This window comes from Meriones unguiculatus, chromosome 4 (genome assembly GCF_030254825.1).
Source record: "Meriones unguiculatus strain TT.TT164.6M chromosome 4, Bangor_MerUng_6.1, whole genome shotgun sequence".
Taxonomy (NCBI): Eukaryota; Metazoa; Chordata; class Mammalia; order Rodentia; family Muridae; genus Meriones; species Meriones unguiculatus.
Window position 1 is genome coordinate 96,740,640 of NC_083352.1, and position 21,269 is coordinate 96,761,908.

Here is a 21,269-nt window from a genome sequence, read left to right on the forward strand (position 1 = left end):
TCTACGGGACGGAAGTGGGGTGTGGACAACGGAAGTGCCCGCCCCGGCCCCGCCTCCGCCCCTGCCTTGAGTGAGCTGGGTGTTTCCTGCCTCTCAGTCCGGATTTGGAGACTCCGGCGTCCTCCGACTTTTCATGGTCAGGGCGGTGGCTGTCGTCGGGGGTCTTCGGGCCGGGCGAGGGCGGCGGGCGGAGGCGAGCCCAAGGGTCAGGGACCCGCTGGACCAGGCGCGGTGGGCGGTGGACGCGATAGCGGAGGAGCTCTGGGTAGCGCGTGCGGCCGAGGTCGGGGCCGGGGAAAGGCTTTGGATGAAGAACTGGGGAGCCTAGGAAGGGGCGTTTAGACTTGGGGAGATGCACCGGGCGGCGAGTGGACGGGCTCAGACTGGCGATGCGACTTGAAAGATTGTTAGAACAAAGAGACGGCGTCGAAATAGACGCTCCGGGAGGAAAATGAGGATTCCAGGGCTTGTGGAGAGGGGCGAGCGGGAATCCTTGGAACAGAGCGTTTGGCGTTTTGGAGGCTGTGACTTGAGTGATTGGGTTCCAGGCAAGAGAGGAACGGGCTTCCACGTTCCTCTGAAACCACGGTCTGGAGCGAGATGACCTAGTGACTGAATTCTGGGGAAGGATGCCAGGTGCCTGAGGCCGGGAGGCTATCTTGACCACAAGAGTCTCGCCTCAAGTGACACCGGGGTACCCTGCCTAGTCGCTTCTGTTGAGGCCCTAGGTGACTACACCTCGGGATCTCAGGATGTCTCCTCTTGCTGTCTGGGCTGTGGGGCGGTTTCCGTTTACTTGAGATTCTCAAGGGTCTGTTCCTTGAATGGTTCTTTGTCCTTGGGTGGGGATGGGCAAAGTTCAACCCAGGTCCACCTTGTTTGCCACCTTGCTTCCCTAGAAGATCAATCCCAAACTGAAGACGGATGACTCACCTGTATTTGGGTTTGATCATCTGTTTTGGGTAAAATAAAGAACACTGGGAGAAGAAGGCCAACACGGCCAGTAGCTCTCCACTGGTTATGTCCCAGCAGCATGACCTGGGAACATGTTAAAAAGCTGCCAGGTTTTCAACCCTAACCAGATAATCTGTGCTCATCAGTGTCCTTTTCCAGTAGGTCATTAGTGATTTGGGCTATGAGATGGAGGCGTTTGAAACTGGAGCACCTACACAATTCTAATTCTTAGCTTTCTTTCCTGTCAAGCAGGAGGGACAACATCCTCACTAGACTGTTGAGAGAATTCTCGTGAGCAGGAGAGTGGCAGTGGGTCAGGTTCTCGGAATTGGGGGGAACTGCCTTAGATGGAGCTCTATTGTAGCAGATACCTTAGTATATCTTAGCTGGGGATCATAGCACCTCTTCACCCAGATCCCTGAGGCTATCAGATAAGCTAATCATCTGATCTTACTTAGCATCCAAATCACCTGAATCTTTTTGTTTTGTTTTGTTTTGTTTTGTTTTGTTTTTAAACCCAAGTTACTGGCAGCGGCACTGCTGGTTTGGGGTCTAGCCTAGGTTGGCACCAGTGTTTTTCAAGCACAGGTGACTCTAGTAGCCCCGGCTGAAAACACCTGGTCTTTAGGAGGTTCAGGAGTAGAAGGGAAACCTAGAGAGGACTAGGTGGCTCATGCTTTATATTTTCTTTAGGGGTATGTGGGGGAAGGCAGTATTAGGGAGATAATGGCTTTAACAGTCTTGTTTTACAAGTTAGGAAACTGAGGCTTCGGTTCAGTAGCTCTTGTGAATATGACACAGAAAGTGATGGCCTGAGACTGCAGTCCAGGTTTGCTTGATCCTGAGCTCACAGGAGAGAATGTGCAGGGCTTTGGTATTTTGATGGTGTTTTGCTTGTTTGTTTGTTTGTTTGTTTGTTTTTCCCTGTCTTATTTGTCAACACTTTTCTTTTGGCTGATTTTTTTTAAAAAATCTTTTCAAGCTGTAGATGGCTGCTTCCTGCCTTCTGATCTGAAGCTGTGAAGTGAGACTTTTATTGATGAGGCTTGGTTTTGGGTGGGGGTCAGGATTTCACTGGGCCAGCAGAGAGGATAGTTAGCTTCTTCAAGACCATAGAGCTAATTATAGCTGAATTAAGGAATACTGAGCCTTTTAGAATAGAGGCTTGTCATTTTAGCTGCACATTAGAACCAGCTGGGGAAAAAAAAAATCCCTGGGTCACACCCAGAAGGGTGATAGCGTCAGAATTTCTGTAAGATCTAGGCATTACTATCTTTTTAAAGTTCCTCTTGGGTTCTAGTGTGTGGCCAGGTCATAAGTTCCCCAACAGTGATTTCCCTTCACCCTTGAGTGTTGGGGGGTCAGAGGTAGAGAGGACAGAAAAATTGGGTAATCTTGAATCCTATGTCTTATGGTTTGCTCACTGTCTCTGCTGTAACGAGTTGTTTTTGTTTGTCTCCTACCTATTTTTAAAAAAGATGTACATTTTGCCGATTATGACTAAATAAGCATTTACTGTAGAAAATCTGATAAAAATAGGAAGTATCTTCTTTCAGGTAGCTTGAAGTTTTGTGCTGTCAGTGTCCTCTAGCCAAAAGATAAAGATAAAAGGAACACAGCTGTGCCCAAGATGCCTGGGTTACCTCCAGGCTGTACTGAGGAAGTGGGAGATAGGAAGAGGAGCAGGAGTGTTCAGAGAAGTGGCGCTGCAATGTTTGAGGTGCTGTCAGCAGGCAGCTAATTCCATGCTTGGGCCTGGTGATTCTCATCTGAAAATAGGACACCAGGACCAGCAAGCAGCAAAACAGCAGCAGGGATGCACTTTGCCCTGGGGTAGTGTGTGGCTGGTCCTTTTGTATTTGGATACTGTTCGTGGCCTCTGTGTGCTCAGATGTGATGGTGGAGTGGTCTTGTTTTTTTTTTTCTTCTGTGGCAGCATGGCCCCAGAGTGGCTTCATGGGAGGGTGGAGTTCTGCGGCATTGTCCAGGGCCTTGCGGTGCTGGCAGCCCATGGTGTCTGTTGGGGCTGCTTTTTTCTCCGTCAGTTCTTGCCCCAGAGAGAGCAGATGCAGCCCACACCTGGACATCACAGGCTCCAGAAATGGATGGACAAAAGGACTGGTGCTAACCCTGCTTTAAGTACACCTTCTGGACCGTAGGATCTTGCTGTCTGGTGACCTTAGGGCAGGAAATCGACCCCTTTTGTGAACTTGCTTTCTCATCTGGCTGTTGCCTGTGCTCAGGATCACTCTTCCCCAGAGGAAGTGCTAGGAGCGGGAGTACGGATCTTGCCAAACTCACAAAGCACGATAGTCTGGAATTCATTTGAAAGATGGTCTGCTTGGCTGCCTTGTCATGCAGTCCAGGTGTTGATATGGATGGAGGATATCACAAAACACAGGTTTAGAGACAAGCCCATGCCTCCAGGGACAGCAGGCAGGGTTGGCCTGCGAGACTAGGTATGGACTGGAATGGACTGAGGGGTGCACTCCTCTCCTTTGGGGCAGTCAGTCCTCCAGCAGCCACCGTTTGCCCTCCTGGCCCAGTTGGCCTCTGATTTTAAGAGAAAGTAGAAACTGGGTTTTTTTTCTCTGAGCTCTTGAGTTACCAATATTGGAAGTGTTAAGTGCAGTGTATACATGGCCAAACAATGTGGATATGAATCCAGCCTGAGGTTGAGAAGAGTGGAGCGGGCCTGGTGTGCTGACCTTGTCTTCTCACTGGCAGGAAGAGATGTCAGGAGAAAGCGTGGTGAGCTCAGCGGTGCCAGCAGCAGCTACCCGCACCACTTCCTTCAAGGGCGCCAGTCCCAGCTCCAAGTACGTGAAGCTGAACGTGGGGGGAGCCCTCTACTATACCACCATGCAGACGCTCACCAAGCAGGACACCATGCTGAAGGCCATGTTCAGCGGGCGCATGGAAGTGCTCACTGACAGCGAAGGTGAGTGCGCCTGCCAGTCGCTGTGCTGAGTGCCACAAACATGCCAGCATTTCTGAGGGCTCCTGTCTGTTCAGAAGTCCAGCGTTCAAGGGCGGTTGTACATACAGTTGATTGCAGGAAGTCCTGAGAGTCTTAGGGACACTAGACTTAGTCTGGGGGTGTGGTAAGGGAGGGCTTCCTGAGGAAGTGGCACTGGCTGAGACCATACTGTGAGTAGGAGCCGCCTGTGTAGATAAGGACTCGTGGTCTTGACCGATCAGCTCTGCTGTGTGACTCTGAGCAAGCTTCTTACTGTTCCAGGCCTCAGCTTGCTTCTGTAAAACGGGGGGGGGGGGGGGAAGGGGGGGCAGGTAGCTTCCCTTGCTAATTCTCTTACAGCTAAGTGGAGTCAGAGCCCCATTGCCACTCTGTGCTCAGATTGAGAGAACAGTGTTTTATGAGGGGAGGCGCCCTTTGCTGCGTCACACCCATACTGCAGAGTGTTTGTGGAAATCAAGACAATGGCACCCCAGCTGCAGAAGGAAATAGATGCTATCTGAGAACCCAGGATCCATGTGCGATTTCGTCCTCCCTGTTGCGTCTTGGCAAGGTTCTGGAAGAGCGGCTCCAAGAGGCTAGGGACACTTCCTGAAGAAAGCTGTCACCTGAGTGGCCTGAGGCCATATTGCAAACCACACAGGGCTTACAGCCCTCGTCATTCAGCTGGGCAGTGTCTGTTGACCAGCTGGCCTACTCCTGTTGTAGACACATGCTAAGGGCAACCTTTGTCCCATGCTAACTGGATAGCCCAGCATCTGGGGAAGTGTTGTCACCAACATGCCAGACATGTCACTTGTACCCATCAGCCCCCAGGCCTCCAGCCCTTCTTGGAGCTCTCAGTCCAGCAGTTCATGGCTCTTGTTTCATTTCATCCTCAGCCTTGTCCTTTGACTATGGAAGTGGTTAAATGTGTTTTTGTTGTTGTTTTGTTTGTTTCCAGAGCTTTAGGGCTAGAAAAGGAGGTAAAGTTACTGGCCCTGCGTTCTCTAGTTCTTACGCTGTGATCAGGCATGGGCCCTTTATCCAAACCAGATCCCTTGGTGGGTTGGCCACTGGTTTGGTACCAGAGCCCTTCAGCAGCCCCATGGAGGCCTGGCTGTCAGGCTAGGTGTTCTGAGCTCACCTATCACCCTTGCCAGGTAGAGCCATCCTGTTACTCTAGAAGAGAACACTGGATAGCCTGACCCATGGCCTACAAACTGCCCCAGGAGCATGCTTAGGTACAAATAGGAAGAGGTTGCTTATATCTTAAAGAATCACCCTTATTTTGGGGACCCCATCACTGCCTGGTGAAGTGACACTTGCTGTAAACAGAAATGCCAGGGCTGGACTATTGGCGTACTTTTTCTTCCTACTCCATCCCAATCCTTTCCAACACCCCAACAACAGGTAGGAGACAAAAAGGGTTAGTGGGAGAAGGCGACGCAGTTCTTAGCTGCTTTATACTGGTTAGGGTCATCAGGTTCCTTGGAGCCAGTCGAATCCTTGTTTCAGGAAACCTCCAATTTCTTGTTTCACAGTAGCAACCAGGAGCAGCAAGGGGGAAGCAGGAGCAGAATTGTTCTTCCTCTGATTTTCATACTATCTGAGCTCTGGCATTTATTCTCTCTAGAGTCCTCAGATTTAAATTATCTGCAGCTGGCAAAGAACTCTCAGAGCCCGCAAGAGGCAAATGGTCTACTGTTGTGGACCATCTGAATCTGTCCCACATCCCATACCTGAGACCAAAACAAAAATATGTTTGTATCCACAACACTGAACACATGGCTTGATTCTTATGAAGGACTGAAGTTGATTCCCAGCATCTGTGTCAGACAGCTCACAGCTGCCTGTAAGTTCAGCTCCAGGGGATCTGATGCCTTCTGGCTTCTGTAAACCCCCACAGGCATATTATCACGCAGACACAACACAAGGACACTGCCTTTAAGAAATGTCAAGAGCAGTGGCTGAGAGAGAGCCAGAGTAGGGCTTCCCATGACAAGAGAAGATTTTGAGTCCTCGTAGTTTAAGTGCTGTGTTGCTAGACATCCCAAGAGCATGGCTGAGAGAGTAGCTTGAGAAGAGGCCTCTGTTCAGGATGCTGGGAGTGTCCTTTTGTCACTGCCACTAGCCTGAGTGCTGCACCGCGTGCACACAATTCCCAAATAAAGAAGACCATCGATGTGGGAAGCACCTCTGGGCTTGAGTCCTGGCTCTGCCACAGGGCAAGATCACAGCTGACTTTTATGGAGCCTCTTCTTTGCGTCAGGCATGGTGTCAGTTTTGCCTCACAAAACTACAATTGTGACGTTGAGTGAGTGGCTCTCTTTGATCCTCATCTCATGCTACTTGACAGGGTTGTTAATATGCTGGAGAGCCACATGGTCAGTGCTGGTACTTTGCTAACCGAGCCAGCAGGCATTACAGAGAGGTGCAGAGATGGAAGAGCCTGCAGACAGCCTGATGGGAGCCTGCCTCCATTGGGGTGGGGGGAGGAGCACCATCTTGCCCCTCAGGAGTGGATGTGCTTGTGGTTAGGAACTGCGCCCTAGGGCTGCCTTTTCTGAGAGGACACAGTGACAGGGAGTGGGCTTCCCCTGACTTCTGAAAAGTTGAGTTCTGGCCATGCTAGAGTTTTCCTTTGAGCCCTCGTCACCATCTTCTATGGCCCAGAGGGTTTGTGCAGCAGCCCTTGCAGTAAGAATTGGAATCTGATGCTTGGGTGTGGCTCAGAGGGTAGAGTGCCTGCCCAGCATGCTCAAAGCAGGTTCAGTCCCCAGCACAGCATAGAAAGCTGGTTGTGGTGGCACATACCCACAATCCCAGCACTCTCTATGACTTTGAGGCCAGACTGTTCTACAAAGGACAGCCAAGGCTACACAGAGAAACCCTGTCTCAAAAAACCAGGGGTGGGGGAGGCATTCAAGGCCAGCCTGGGACTCCGTTCTCCCCATCTCCTACTCCTCTTTAGGCTGGCCTGCAGTGCTTTGTTACTGAAGCTTGGACCCAGCACTGTCCCTGCCCCCACCCCCATGGCTTCAGGTCTCTGACTAATGCATTCAGAATTAGGGAGTGGAGAGACCAGGCTGAAGCAGTCATTTTATTACCCGCACATCCTCTGAGAAAGCCACGGAGACTAGCACAGTGTGCCCTGCCTGTACCTTGTCTGCTTGCCTCCCTCCTTTTTTGTGGCAACTGTTAGTCTGACTTGGGGTTAGTCCTAGGTGCAACTCAGACTGCTCATCCAAGGACTGCAAAGCTTTTGCCTGGGTTCCTGGTGCAGGCAACCAGGTGTGAGGCAAGCCTTTGGCACGGTAAGCTCCCCAGGCAAATCCGGTATGCAGCCAGGGTCGGGAGTTGCATTTTCGTGGCTGTTATGTTTACCACTGCTGTGGAGATTGCTGACCAGTGTTTTGTTTGCATGGCTTCAAACAGTATTTGGTGTTCTTTTCGTTGTTGTTCATTTAGCATTATGCTTTTAAGTCATGACTAGCTCCCCTAATCATATATTCCCCTATGGTAGAGTAATCCCTTCTAGGCACGTACTGCAGCGATGGAGCTTGTCGGGTGATGGCCCTACAAATGTTTCCAGTTCCCAGTGTTAGGATCATTGGCTCCCATGGGGATGTGGGCAAGAGTAAGCACTCACCCCTTTCTTGCCTGTCCCTCCCTAGTTTGTTCCCAGAAACTGTTGGAGATGGTATCTTCCACTGTGCTGGATATTTCCAGAGCTTCCTCTCAGGTGGCTATGTTCATATGCCTCACAGTGGTCTGGACCTGGGCCAATACTGGGCACTATTGAATCTTTTAACTGTTGCCAAGGTGCTGTTCGGGTCCAGTGTCTGTTTCATTTTGCATTTCCTAATTCTGATGTGTTGTGCATCCGTTTTATAGTAATTGGTTTGGGTTTCTTCTTTTAGCTGCCTGACTGCATCTAATTTACAATTTCTTTATTTTCTTTTATAATCCTGGCCACTCTGTAGAAGCACATGATCTGGATTCTGTTTCCTTATGGTTCTGTTTATAGAAAACTCCCAGTCTGACTTACCTCAGCTTTCTTCCGGTGCCTCTATATTTATGCATTGCTTTAGGTCTCTGCCTCCTTTCTCCCTTCCCTCCTCCCTTTTTCCTCTTCCCTGCTCTCCTCTCTTCCAGTCCTGGGACTAGAGCCTGGGAACTGTCACTTGCTAGATAGGACTCATGTTCTTTAGCCCCATCCACAGTTCCTTGATCTGCCTCAGCTGTTCTCAGATAAGCATTGTTGTTGTTTTTTACCTCAGGGACATTTAGCAAAGATGTTTTGGGTTGTCACAACCTGGGTCCCTGAACAGACTCTGCCTTCCAGATCCTGCCCTGAGGCTCAGGCTCTGGAATTTGAATTTGTAACAAGTAGGTCAGTGCCTGTGGAGACAGGTTTGGAGTTGTAAATACCGCCTGTGGGGAAGAAAGGCTTCCTAAAGAAGAGAGGGGGAAGGAGGAGGGAGCCCAGTAGTCTGTGCCCCAGCGTCCCTCATCCACACCCCATAGAGCAGCCCTCTGCTTTGGTACCCTGAAAGCCACACTGACTTGTCTCTGGGTTCTGGTGCTTGCTCTCTTCTCCAGCAGCAATGAGGTGCTGTGCTCGTTGTCACATACCTGTAGTTAACTGCGAGTGCTGCCAAGAGGCCATTGCCGGGCTCTGTGCTTTCTGTCTACCCACCTGTGTGCCAGCACTGCGCATTCCATGTGGTCTGAAGTAAGGGGGAGTACTGAGGTGTGGAGCAGGCAGGTGACAGAGCTGGGATTCTGACAGTGGCCTCTGCTTGTCACCACTGTGGTAGGCGCTGAGACATCCTGGAACTCAGTCAGAGCCTCTGGGCTGCACTGCCCATCCTACTGTCCTGATGACCCTGGAAGCTTTCCTCATGCTGTCTGCTCTGAGGCAGCTTCTTGACTGTTTGAAGTTCTCCATGCAGGCGGTTAAGCTGCTGTGAGAGATAGATTCCTGCTTTGAAAGCAACCAAAATATTTCAAGTCAGAATGCTAATTGAAACCTCATGGGGAGTGCGCCTGGCTCCTTTGCCCTTATTTGTTCAACTTTGCCTTCCCACAAGCATTTCCTGACATTCTTGAGCTGGAGCCCAGTGTCTCAGTCCGCCTATTCATTTATGGAAACTCTGGGCTGTCACTGGGGTAATGGATTTGGGGGCTCTCGGCCTTTCCCCAGCAGCTCGAACTGATCACGTATGGAAGGCAGGACACAGGCAGGCTCTTTGCAGTCAGCTAAGTTTAACATTGGCTGCTGTTTGTCTGGAAGCGCAAGGGTCTTTATTATTAGTGGCTGAACCCTGCTCCCCTCCCCTTTGGAATGCCACCAAGCATTTTAGGGACTCTATCTGGAAATGCAGGGAATGATCCTCCCTAGAAGAGCAGATGAGGAGGTAATACTTTATTCCATATGGTGTCAGCGTTTGGTCTAGGGAATGGGAACCTTTAGACCCAATGCATGTAGACTGAATTCAGCCCATATACATATACATGTTTAATTTGCCTTTTGATGGGTTGAGAACTGTTTGCTTTTTAAATTGGTTTACCATCATTTTAAAATTAGAATTGACAGGAGGATTTGAATTTCTGTCCTTGCCTGGAATGCTAGAGTCCAGGAAGCCCTAGACCCACTTTCTTGGCCACTTTTACTGAATCAGGTAGAGGCTGCACATGGGAGAAGGGGGGGCACTTTGTAGCCAGCCACTAGTGCGGAGCACCCAGCTGCATGCACAGGCTGTTTGCTGTGGGCTCTGTACAATAGTAAGTATGCGTCTTGTTTTCTCAGAAAGAGGGACAGATGGCACCGGGGGGTCACTGTAGAGGGTTCACCTTTCCAGCCCGCATCTGCCCTGTGTTCACAGATTGGGCCCCATCTCCCTGCTCCACGCAGGAAACACAGTGATTTTCTTTCCCACTGAAGGTCTTGGAGAGACCCATCCCTTAGTGAAAGGTGCAGGCACAGCAGTCTAAGGAGGCCCTGGGGAGAAACATGGGGATGGTCTTGTCAGTGTACAAGAGATCGCAGGCAACACCAAAATTAGGAGAGGCCTGGATATGGGAGACAGAAGGAGCTGGCCAGGTGTGTGACTTGACATACGAAAAAGGTACTTCTGTTGTCTTCTCTCCCTGGCTCGGGGCTCACAGGTCTGAGAATCCTGGGCAGGACACAGTGGGGTCAGGAGTAGAGATGTATGTTCCTTCTCCCAACAGAGGGCAGAGGGGAAGGCGGTGGGAGCCCACGTCCTGCTTATACCTCTGTGTTTCTTCCAGGAGCTGAGTCAGGAGGCATGGTCAAGTGCCCTTGCCTGGAGTCACTGTGTGGTCTAGCTTATTCCAGCTGACTGCTTTCTTTCTTTTTTTTTTTTTTATTTGAGATTTATTTTTATGTGTATGGATGTTAACCTGAGTGTGTCTGCACCGCCTGAGTGCACTGCACCCACGGAGGTCAGAAGAGAGTATCAGTGCTCTGAGACTGGAGGTACAGATGGGTGTGAGCCACCATGTGGGTGCTGGGAATTGAACCCAGGTCCTGGAGATGAGCAGTCAGTGTTCTTAACTGCTCAGCCATCTTAACCAGCCTCCCACCCCACCCTGACTGCTTCTGAGAGCTTCCGGTGCTCTCAGGAGAAATCACCGGGCTTCACCCCTTTCTCCCTCTTCGGTGCTTCTTTGTTGCCAGGCTCCAGGCCTGGCTACTCCTGACCGCCTTCCAGAGATGTCACATTTCAGGAGAGGAATTTTAAAAACCAGTGGACTTGGGTGGAGGAGGAGTGAGTAAGTGACCATTGGAGAGGACACTGATAAGCTGAAGGGGTAGTTTTCTTGCCTCTTGCCCCCGCCTCTTGCCCCCGTACCTGGTGCGGGCCAGTAGGCAGGACATTCTCTATATCCAGTGAGAACTGGTTCACCTTCTCTGGTGACCGAGCCCTCTGATGGCAGTCTGTGGTCCTGTTGCTAGCCCATAAGTGCTTGCTGTGAGAAGTCATGGCTCGTCTCTGCTGCCCAGTCAGGGATGTTTGGCAATTGGCCCTGCTGCTGGCAAGTAGATGGCTGTGCGCAGAGCACAAACCGGGCTTTTGGTTTCTTGGGTATTTGCAGGGGTCTCCAGAGCAGTTTCAGGCTTTAGAGGCCTTGGAGTTGCGAGGGGGTTGACGACCGCAGGAGTCGGTAGGCTTGTGCCCCGCCGTGGTGCTTGCCTCCCCTGAAAGGTGCCACATGACTAATTTCCCTGTCGGCCCCCTGCAGGCTGGATCCTCATTGACCGCTGTGGGAAGCACTTTGGGACGATACTCAACTACCTTCGAGATGGGTCTGTGCCCTTGCCTGAGAGCCGCCGGGAGATTGAGGAGCTGCTAGCGGAGGCCAAGTACTACCTGGTGCAGGGCCTGTTGGAAGAGTGCCAGGTGGCCCTACAAGTACGCACCCCTTCTTCCCCATATGGAGCATACCAAACCTATTTGCCACCTCCCTTTACCCCCTGCAAAATGGGCCCTGCCTCATGTAGACACTGGGAGACATTCTGTAGAGAGAGCCTGGGACCTGCTGCAGCAGTTGGGAAGCCATTGCCCTGTCATTAGGACGTCATCTGCACCATCCCATCTGGGATGCTGTTGTCTAAGGGATGCTTAGACAAAGTGGCACTCCATTTTGCCCTACACAGCACGAGCCGCCTGGCACTCTGAGCTTTTTTATATTGTGCCCGGGGTCATCTCATGCAGATCGCAGCCCTTCGTCACTGTTGGAAGTCCCGAGACGTCTCTAGATACCCTCCCTTCACTCTTCATTTGTGCCGCAGCAGGCCCAGTGAGAACCAAACCCACAAAACAAACGTAGTCGTAGTCAGTAGCTGTACTTTGGAGCATCAGAAGGTCCTTTTGTGCTGTGGTAGGGTCATGATTTGTGTATGAGGCCCCTGTTTGTACCTCCCCTGAGCCATGGCCCTTGCAGAAACAGTATTCATAACACTGAATTCAAGGTATTGGCCTCGCCACCTGTGAGCCATCGGAAATGTTAAGAATTTCGCTGGATTTACTCTTACATTTATTGACATTCTGTAGTAACATCATTCAGGAAGTACAATAACACTACATGATTGATGGCTCTTGTCCACATAGCCTTCCCCACTTCCCATACCCCCTTCCCCAGGCAGGCTCTGTGCTTCTGTATACTCTCGGCTTTGGACATGGTCTACTGGACTGATAGAAATTAGACTTCGCCTCACATAGTCCCTCCCTCCTTCACCAAGCTTATGTGTTCCTCCTCCCAGAAGAGTTTAATCACAGCTTTGGGTTAGACAACGTGTTGGAGTTCACCCTGTCGTTGTCCTTATCATCACCCCTGTCACTGTCACTATGGCTGTCAGTCTTGTGTCTTGGGGGATTTTGTTTGATTCCTAAGTATCTCCACTTGAGCCCCGGGTTCATCCTCTGCTGGACTGCCAGATGTATCAGATCCTCTGTGTCCCCTCTGTGTGGGGACAGGTCCTGGCTTCCTTGTCCTCATGCTGTGCTGCCCCTGTTCAGAAAGCGTCACATCTGTCCTTGGCTGCCCGAATTCCATCTGAAGTGTTCTGTCTGTTCTTGAGTGACTCTGTCTCTTGAGTCTTCACTTTTTGTGTTGGTTCCCAGCATAATTGAGTGACCCCTGGCTTCCGTTGAGGCCCAAGGAAAAGCTGCATATGTGGGGCTGGGAGTCCTGTCTGTCCGGGCCTTCATGGTTGATAACAGACTGACTTTCACCTGGAAGCCTCTTGAGGGGAAGATGTTGCCCTCTAAGGAGTCCTTTGCTGCCGGCCAGAGGCGCCTGTAATCGGGGCACTCCAGAGGCAGAGGCAGGAGGCCAGCTCAGGCTACATAGCAGCACTCATTAAAAACCAAAGAAGCCCTGCACCTTTTCTGTCTGTGGGGTGCAAGTATGGCTGGGTACCACCCATCTGAGGCTGGTCGGGCTTGGGGGACTTGCAAGGTGTCCAGAATAGTGACACATCTCTGTCCTCTGCTCTGCCCCAGTGTAGGAATGTAGGCCCTTCTTCTGATTGACAGTGGGGTGAGAGGGCTCTGGGGCTAGTGCTTGCTGACGGGAGGCCACCCTCGGCCCTCACCCTGTGCCTCTAGCCTGTGATGGTCCCCTGAGGACTGTATAGGCTTCTTTCCTCCCCTCACGTGGGCTTTGCCTCTGTCTCTTTCCTCATCTTGGCTGCAGTCCATTCACCAGCTCAGCATTTGGCTCCATTTGTCTTCTCACTTCCCGTCTCCCATCCTTTCTCTCCTTTTCTGTTCCGCTGCTGTCATGGTGGTGTGGTTGAAGGACTCACTCCCATCCTTTCTCTCCTTTCCTGCTGCTGTCATAATGGTGCAGTTGTAGGAGCGTTTAGTGCAATCACCTGCCATATTGAGGGTTGAGTTTTGCATGGCTTCCTGGGCAGAGAGAGCTGTGTTGTTCCTGTATTTACCGGACATTCGGGCATACCACAGCCCCACACAGAGAGCAGATCCCTCCCTAGTCTTACCCCTTCACCTAACAGGTGCAGAGCTGTCCTCTTCCCTCGCCATGACTGTCCTGTGTCCCCTCATTAGGGCCTGGCTCCCTGGCTGGCCAGCATAGACAGCCCTGTGCTAGGCAGACCCCCTGGGCTGAAAGCGTGCTTTGTCCCAGCAGAACAAAGATACTTACGAGCCCTTCTGCAAGGTTCCTGTCATCACCTCCTCCAAGGAAGAACAGAGGCTCATAGCGGCTTCCAATAAGGTGTGCAAAGGCTTGGGGGTGCTGTGTGTGAGTGTGAGGATATGGGGGGGTGTCTGTGTACCTGTGTGGGTGTGAGTGTCATTGGGGGAGGTGTATACCTGTGTAAGTGTGTGTGGAAGTAAGAGGCTCTGAGTGTACCTGTGTAGTTCTTGGGTGTCAGCAGGAGGTCTGTGTGGGTCTGTGTGTATTTGTTGAGGGGTGAGTGGGGGGGTTCCTTGTGTACCTGTGGGGGGTCTGTATGTATGGGGGTGAGTGGGGGGGTCGGTGTGTACCTGTTGGAGGGTTGAGAGGGGGTTCTGTGAGTGTGGGGGGGTCTGTGTGCCTATATTTGGGGCAGGAGAAGGGTGGTATACAGTGCCCATTTTTGGAGATAAAGGCTATTCTGAGTGGGAAGCCCCATCTCTCATGTTGCTCCTGCCCCTGGGGCATGCAGCAGCCCTCCTCCTGTAAGCTCTGCCCTCAGCCTCTGGGAAGACATTGTGCATGGCACCTTCATGACTACTCACTGTCCTCTCCTTTAACCCCCACAGCCGGCCGTGAAACTGCTGTACAATAGAAGTAACAACAAATATTCCTACACCAGGTGAGCGCCAGCCACCGAAGAGTCGGGCCAGGCTCTGTCCCCTCTCACGAGGACCACCCATGCACCATAGCTGGGTAGATAGGTGGGTCGGCATAGGGTACTTTGAGGTGGAATTCACCATGCCATGAAGTCCCGCCATTTTATGTTGTACGGCTGAGTGGTTCTGATGAAACGAACCTATGATGTGCAGCCCCCAGGATTCTTTAGTATAGGGCGTTTTTTCACCCCACTAGCACTCTCCCTCACCATTGCTGGCCTCGGGCAGCTGTTCATCTGCATTTCTGTGTCTGTAGATTTTCCTGTTTCAGACATGTCATGTGATAGAACATGCTGCATTCTGTGACTGATCCCTTCGCTTAATGTAATGTTTTCAGGGTGCGTGTACATGTAGCACCATCAGTATGTCATTACCTTGTATGGCAAAATGCTCTTTTATTGTATGGATCAGCTAGGTTTCATTCGTTCATCAGCGTGGCCACTTGGGCTGTTGGCAGCTTCTGGCTGTTACGATTAATGCCGCTGTGAACACTGACGTTCAGGTGTTTGTGGATGTAGGTGTTCCTGTCTCTTAGGTAGACAGTAGGAGTGGGCTGCTGGGCCATTTGTGACTGGTTCAGATGCTGGGGACTGCTTAAACAGTGCCACCAGCAAGTGGCAGATGTTTCTAGAGTACCCTTTGGCTCTTAGGAACATGCTCTGTAAATGAGCAACTTGAGGCATGTAGGGATTTAGTGAGTTCAGTAAAGACCCACAGGCTGACCTAGGATCAGACGTCTTTCTCGGGCATTGCTGCCATGTACCTTACGTGGCTTGGCGGGGGAAGGGGTAGGGTGGGCTCAGTAGCTTATGCCCAGAGGCCCTGCGTTCAGTACTCTACTGAGGCCTGTGTAGGCAGACATGCAGCCGTGGGTTGGGGGTACAGCCTTCAGGCCACAACTGCCTTGAGACCCAGCTCTGCCATTTCCGCAGTTTGGGATTTGGTAGCGAACTATTGTCTTTGGGCTTCCTTCTTTCTTGAGCAGTAGACACTACGGTGCCTTTCTCAAGGGCTCACTGTAAGTAGTCATACAGAATAGGAGCCAGACGTCCCCGTGTGCAGGAGCACTGGGCAGACGTCAGCAGCTGTCGCCAGCTTGCGCTCACCTTACCAAATGCTCTTTTATAGCAATTCTGACGACAATATGCTGAAAAACATTGAACTGTTTGATAAACTGTCTCTGCGCTTTAACGGGAGGGTCCTGTTCATCAAGGACGTCATCGGGGATGAAATCTGCTGCTGGTCATTTTATGGCCAGGGCCGCAAAATCGCTGAAGTCTGTTGTACCTCCATCGTCTACGCCACCGAGAAGAAGCAGACCAAGGTAAGCGCTGTGTAGGTGGCGATGAGGACCGTGTTAACAGAGGTGTTTGCAGCATTTCTTCCTACCTGTCCAAAGCAAACTCTAGGGGGGGGGTGCCTTTTAACATGCTCTCCCTGCCTGCCTCGTCAACCTGAGGTGGTTCCTCCTGACACTGGGCAAGTAGAGAAGCCCATGCAACCACCAGCTCTGGGCAGTCCAGGCAGACTCTTGCTCTTGCACCCATGTGCACCCAAGCTGCCAGTGGGTGGTCATCCTCTGGGCAGCAGTGCTCTCCGCAAGCATGGCCCCATCAAGGATCAGGTCAGAGGACACAGCTGCCTTCCAAAGCTGGCCCTTGACTACCCTTGGCCGTCCATCCTCTGTCGTCCTCTTTCTGCTGACCTAGGTCTGTCTTCCACTGTCATAGGCCCCATACACCATTCCTTTTTAAAATTATGTGTAGGTATATGTATCTGCCTGTGAGTATGTGTGTGTGAGCCCAGGTGAGTCGGATCCCCTGGAGTTAGACAGTTGTGAATCACCTTACATGGATCCTGGTGATCAAACTCTGGTGTTCAGGAAGAACAGCAATGCTCTTAACCTCTGAGCAGCTCTGTAGTCTCCCATGTGTCACCTTTCCAAGCCACCTGGCTTCTTCACTGAGCTGGGTATTGGATTTATGTTTGCATTGTTCTCTCAAGCCAGTTAGTGTCCACATCACCCTTGCTGAGCTGTCCTACATAGCTGGTCAGAACTGTACCTCTCTCTCTCGGCCTGCCTACCTGCCTTTTTTGGACTAAGGAAGAGGGAGGGCAGCCTCCCTCCTTCCCACACTCCCCTTCTGCTTGCTGTGCATCTCATTCTCATACTAAGTGATGTCTACATTAATTCCGCCATGAGCAAATTATCAAGGTTCTAGTCACCAGTGTGTAGTCCGTCAAGCACGTGATGGGGTCACTATCAATCACTCCTGCCACTTTGGGAGATGTGCTTTCATGGGACCCCAGAGCTGGCAGAACACTGATGATAGAAAAGCAGACCAAGAAGAAACAAGGCCCTTTCTAGTGGATGGCTGATGAAGTCACCTGATGAGTGCCATGTGCTGCATGTCCGCCAGCATCACGGCCACCACCACGGCCGCCACCACGGCCACCACCACGGCCACCACCTCGTGATGAACATCTTCATGCTCTCCTGCTCCTCCCTGGCCCTGAGCTGGCTGAAGACCTGAAAGCAGCTGTCACTCACAACAAGACAGCCACAGTGACCAGTAAGGCGCACAAGCAGATTCCAGCGTCTTGCATCCTCCCAGACAGGCATCTGTTGATTCAGCTTTCCCACAGGAATTGAGATTTTTCTTGCTTCTTCACAATTCCGAATAATTGAGAACCATGTCCTGTTTTTTGAGTATCTGGTGCAGGATGCTGGGTCTTGTCTAATACGTAGGAAACTGTTTATTATTGTTGTTGCTTTTTTGTTTTTAATATTCTGTCTGTCAGTCTCCTCTCCCTTCCACAATGGCATGTGGATGAAGGTCAAAGAGTAGTTTGTGGGATCTGGTTCTTCCCTGTCCATGTGGGTCCTGGGAAGTAAACTCAGGTTGGCAGGCTTGGCACCTTTGCCTGCTGAGCCATCTCACTGGCTCCAATATGATGTTTTGGTTTGGCTGGCAAAAAAAAAAAAATCTCTGGGATTTAGGTCCCACATTCCACCCAGCCTTGTCATTGGAGTTCTAGTGGCCTTCAGCCTTCAGCCCTGCTGTCTGTGGCCAGTCTATGTGGGTGGGGAATGTCTCCCTGCTGGTGTGCGTGAGGTTTAGGAGCAGATCCTGCTCCAGGTACTCATGGGTAGCTTCTGAAGCTCCTTCTTTCACAGCCCCTTCATTGACCAGGGTTCCCTGTCTCACTTGCCCAGAAAGCTGGGGCTTTGCTTATCCCAGCTGCTCAGACCACAGCCCTCCACCAGAAAGGAAGGCATCACCTGAGTAACAACAGGTTCTGGTTGCAGCCATGAGTCTGCTGGAGGCTGCAGTGTAATAAAATGGAGGACAAACAGTGTCGCAGTCTGACACTGTTGACTCCTCCAATGCTGTCATTGTCAGCGTAGGGGCCTATTTAGCATATCTGAGGTGCTGGTTGAGTACAGCCTGCTAATGTCCCTGCTGTGTGTTTTGTGGGGATACAGGTTGAGTTCCCTGAAGCCCGCATTTATGAGGAGACCCTGAATATTTTGCTGTATGAGGCCCAAGATGGCCGAGGACCTGACAATGCACTCCTAGAGGCCACAGGAGGGGCAGCTGGACGCTCCCATCACCTGGATGAGGACGAAGAGCGGGAGCGAGAGCGGATTGAGCGCGTGCGGAGGATCCACATCAAGCGCCCAGATGACCGGGCCCACCTCCACCAGTGAGCAGGCAGGCACAAGCTGCCTCCGCCCCTCTGCCCCTGCCCCTCAGACCCTGCGGCTTCTGGGCACCTCCCACCTCCCGGAGTCTGGAGACACTTTTGTAACAAGCCAGATGGTTATTTTATATTTCTTGACAAAGTGGATTGCTTCTGTGTTGACCTAGGTGTGCACCCCTTCTGAACAAGCTGTGTCTATGAGCCTGGAGCCCAGCTTTCTTGGCTCTTGGGGGGAGAGTATGAATGAGATTGGTGTGTATGTGAGAGCCTTTGTTGCAGTATTTATTTTTATGGGTGTTGACTACCTATAAGGGCTTCTTAGGTGACACTCCCTGAAGGGCTTAGTTTGACACTTCTGAGGGACTGTGTATGGCAGCCAGCCAAAAAGGTGTCCATGAGCAGCCTGGCCCCTGTGTGCTCCGAGCAGGCAGCCTCATTCTTTCCTGGGAGTCTGCTCTGTACACGGTTTTGTGACGGGAGCTCATTGGTCAACAGTTGCAGCTTGTGGAAGTGGCCCTGAGTGTGCGTCCAGCATCTCTGGGGCCCCTCAGGGCAGCAGACCCACAGCAGGCAGGGAGCTCCTGGCAGTGGGGTGTGCCCTCGCCTGTCCTTTGGATGCACCCCATCCAGGAAAGCATCTTACTGCCTTGGAGCCAGCACTCCAGTCTGCTGCTTCAAAGCTCTGCTCCCTTCTGCATGGCTTCCTTTCGTCGTCATGTTGGTGCCTTGCTCTTTGGTTAGGAATTGTGCAGCCACAGACACTGTGGCAGCAGGAAGGGACACTGCTAGGAGCTTGCAGCCTGATTGAGGGCTTTCCCTGCTGTAACCCTGCAGCTCCTTCAGTTTTATTTCTGTGCCGAGCAGAGTTGGCTGCAGATACCTTTGGGTCTTGTATGTGTTCAGGGGATGTGTGTGACTGCGGTGGGACGTGTGAGTGTGGACACAGGCGCTGGTGAGGACGACATGCCAGGTACTGCCAGTCTCTGCGCCTGTGCAGGAGTCGTGGCTGACAGGGTTGGTTGTGTGTAGACTAGTTACAAGGTGGGTGCGGTAGCGATGGATTTCGGCTGCTTGGCAAAGGAATTGTTACTAATTTTTAGACCAAAGGTATTATGTGGGTAATCTGACAAGTTTTAAAGTTAATATTTTGTGACGGTTTTTACAGCTCACTTTGTATGTGACAGTTGTATACTTTTCTCCTGTATCTGACAATATTCAAACAGTCCCGACTGGATCGAGGAACCACATACAGGATAGATGCTTTTTAAACAATGCTGTGGGGAACCTTTTGTATTAAGAGCCAAGAAAGGGAGCTTATAAATCATGTTTCATAAGTTTTTATACTGTTTGTTTTAAACGTCAGTCCTGCCCTGTGGGTTCAACTTTTCTAGGAATTTAAAGCGAATGAGTGCTGGTGTTCTCTGTAGGAGTGGAAAAGCCATTGTATACACTGCTCAAATGATCAAGTGCAGAATGGCTTGGCAGCACAATCTGACCTGCCTTGGCCTCTGCGCCTTACGGTTACTGTTTTGGCAGCTCTCTCTACCTTCCTCTTTCCTCAAACCGTGTGCCTGTAGCTTTGCACCTCTGCTCCCAGGGATAGGCCTAGCAAACATTCCATGGTGCCTGATACTGCGGGCAACTCTGTCCAGCTAGGGCCTGACGCAGTGTCGGTGAGGCTGGGTCTGAATCTAGAGCTTTGCTTTCAGGTTCCGTAGCCTAGCATGAAGCGCAGTAGTCAGCATTTCTAGGTCACCATTCAGTGAGGCACTGGCCTTGGGTTTGGTGTGAAGAGTGATGCTTTACTGCACACGAAGGGCTCACAGTTAAAATACATTGGATAGCTTTTTGTTCATGGTAACCAAGTTCAGTGTTTGTGGCAACTAGGGCCCACACCCCCAGCAAGTCCTGGCACAGCCTCCTGTTGCCTTCCTGTGGAAGATGGGCTGTTGGACCTCCCTGGAAGCTGTGGTCCCATTTAGGTGCAGCCTCCCATACCTGCTGCTGGTCCTCGGCGCTCCCCCAAAGTATGTGCAGGCTAGAGGGCTCCACCCAGTCACTGGTCACGTTAAGCACATCGCTAACCTTCCTGTCTGTGCACTATGAAACAATGCTGGGAGTTTTAGAAGTGCTCACTGTTGTACAAGCGTCTGCAGACACATGTTAAATAAACGTTAAACTGTGCTTCTCCTCATACCCGCCTCCTGGTCTTTTCGGGACACCTGGCTCAGCAGGACCACTGACATTCAACAAAGAGCAAGGCCACTACATCCTACTTCAAAGTCCAGTCATTTGTCAGTAGGCGGAAACACTAAGGAAGCTGAGGGGCTTGTGAAAAAACAAGGAATCAACTGGTGTTACCAGATTGGGTCAGGCTCTACTTACCCTCTGGGATGTGGGAGCCTAGCCCAGTCCCCGGCAGCATGTGAGTATCATTTACAGCAGAGTTCAAATTGGGTCTCAACAAAATTCCCTTCAGAGGTACAGAGACCCCCACCCCCACATGATGACTTCTTTGTGTGCCTAGATTGGGTTCTACTGTGGACAGGGGGGATGACTACAGGTTGGCTCCCAGGAAACATCTGGATGCAGTGCCAGCTGGCACCCAAGAAGATGAGGTCTGGCTTTGCCACAGCATAGGTTCTGCTGTGCAACCCATTTTCCAAGAGCTGCTGGCACTTTCCTTGGGCGTGGGTAACTGGAGCAAATCCCCTCTTGCTCAGTGCTCCGCTCAGAGCAGAAAGAGTGACCGTGGAAGGCAAGGTCATCCTCTGTCAGGTCTTCTTTCCTGCTGACACCTGGGGAGAGGGACACCTGCTTTAGAGCCTGAGCCCTTTGCCCTGGAAGAAGCAGCTTCCCCTGGGAGCCCTCTACCTCCTGAGGGACTAGCCAGATTAGAAAGTGGTGCAGAGACTCGGCAGCACCTTCAGCCTTGGGTAGGCATGGGCGAAGATGGACCGTGGCCAGAGTCCTTCCCTTCACTTGTCCCTGGGGGCCATTGTGCTGTGAAAGACCCTTGTGAGCTATAGGTAAGATACAAACTGAAGTGTAGCTAGAGGATGCATCTCATGGATTCCTTGCTGCAGCACCAGAACACACCCAGATTGCTGCAACCCCAGAGTGGGCTGTGAGGGCCTTGTGATGGGTATGTGGGAGTTTGGCCCCCTGTTTACACCAGGCAGTGGTTTCAGATCTGAGTCTCCTTAGACCTAGGCCCTTCGCATCTTGAGTGGGACCTGAGCACATGCAGAGAGAGCCTT

General features: G+C 51.5%; 2 protein-coding genes across 2 annotated transcripts in view; one reads left to right on the plus strand and one right to left on the minus strand.

The window, feature by feature from the left end:
• The first annotated feature begins 9 nt into the window (after nt 1-9).
• On the plus strand, nt 10-20,203 carry Kctd10 (potassium channel tetramerization domain containing 10). Its single transcript, XM_021634707.2, has 7 exons — nt 10-136; nt 3,682-3,895; nt 11,186-11,355; nt 13,598-13,684; nt 14,215-14,267; nt 15,433-15,628; nt 17,792-20,203. Exons 1-7 carry the CDS (start codon nt 134-136, stop codon nt 18,014-18,016), a joined length of 948 nt encoding a protein of 315 aa, XP_021490382.1. The 5' UTR covers nt 10-133; the 3' UTR covers nt 18,017-20,203.
• Myo1h (myosin IH) overlaps nt 19,791-21,269 on the minus strand; it is a 60,895-nt gene continuing 59,416 nt past the window's right edge. The window contains exon 32 of the mRNA XM_021634706.2: nt 19,791-20,807. Within this exon, the coding sequence (XP_021490381.2) occupies nt 20,784-20,807 (24 nt within the window). The 3' untranslated portion in view covers nt 19,791-20,783. The remainder of the gene's footprint in view (nt 20,808-21,269) is intronic.

Coding starts and splice junctions, on each gene's coding strand:
- Kctd10 (XM_021634707.2), top strand. Junction 11,356..13,597: donor AGTGCCAGGTGGCCCTACAA/GTACGCACCCCT, acceptor TTGTCCCAGCAG/AACAAAGATACTTACGAGCC. Junction 15,629..17,791: donor CCGAGAAGAAGCAGACCAAG/GTAAGCGCTGTG, acceptor GTGGGGATACAG/GTTGAGTTCCCTGAAGCCCG.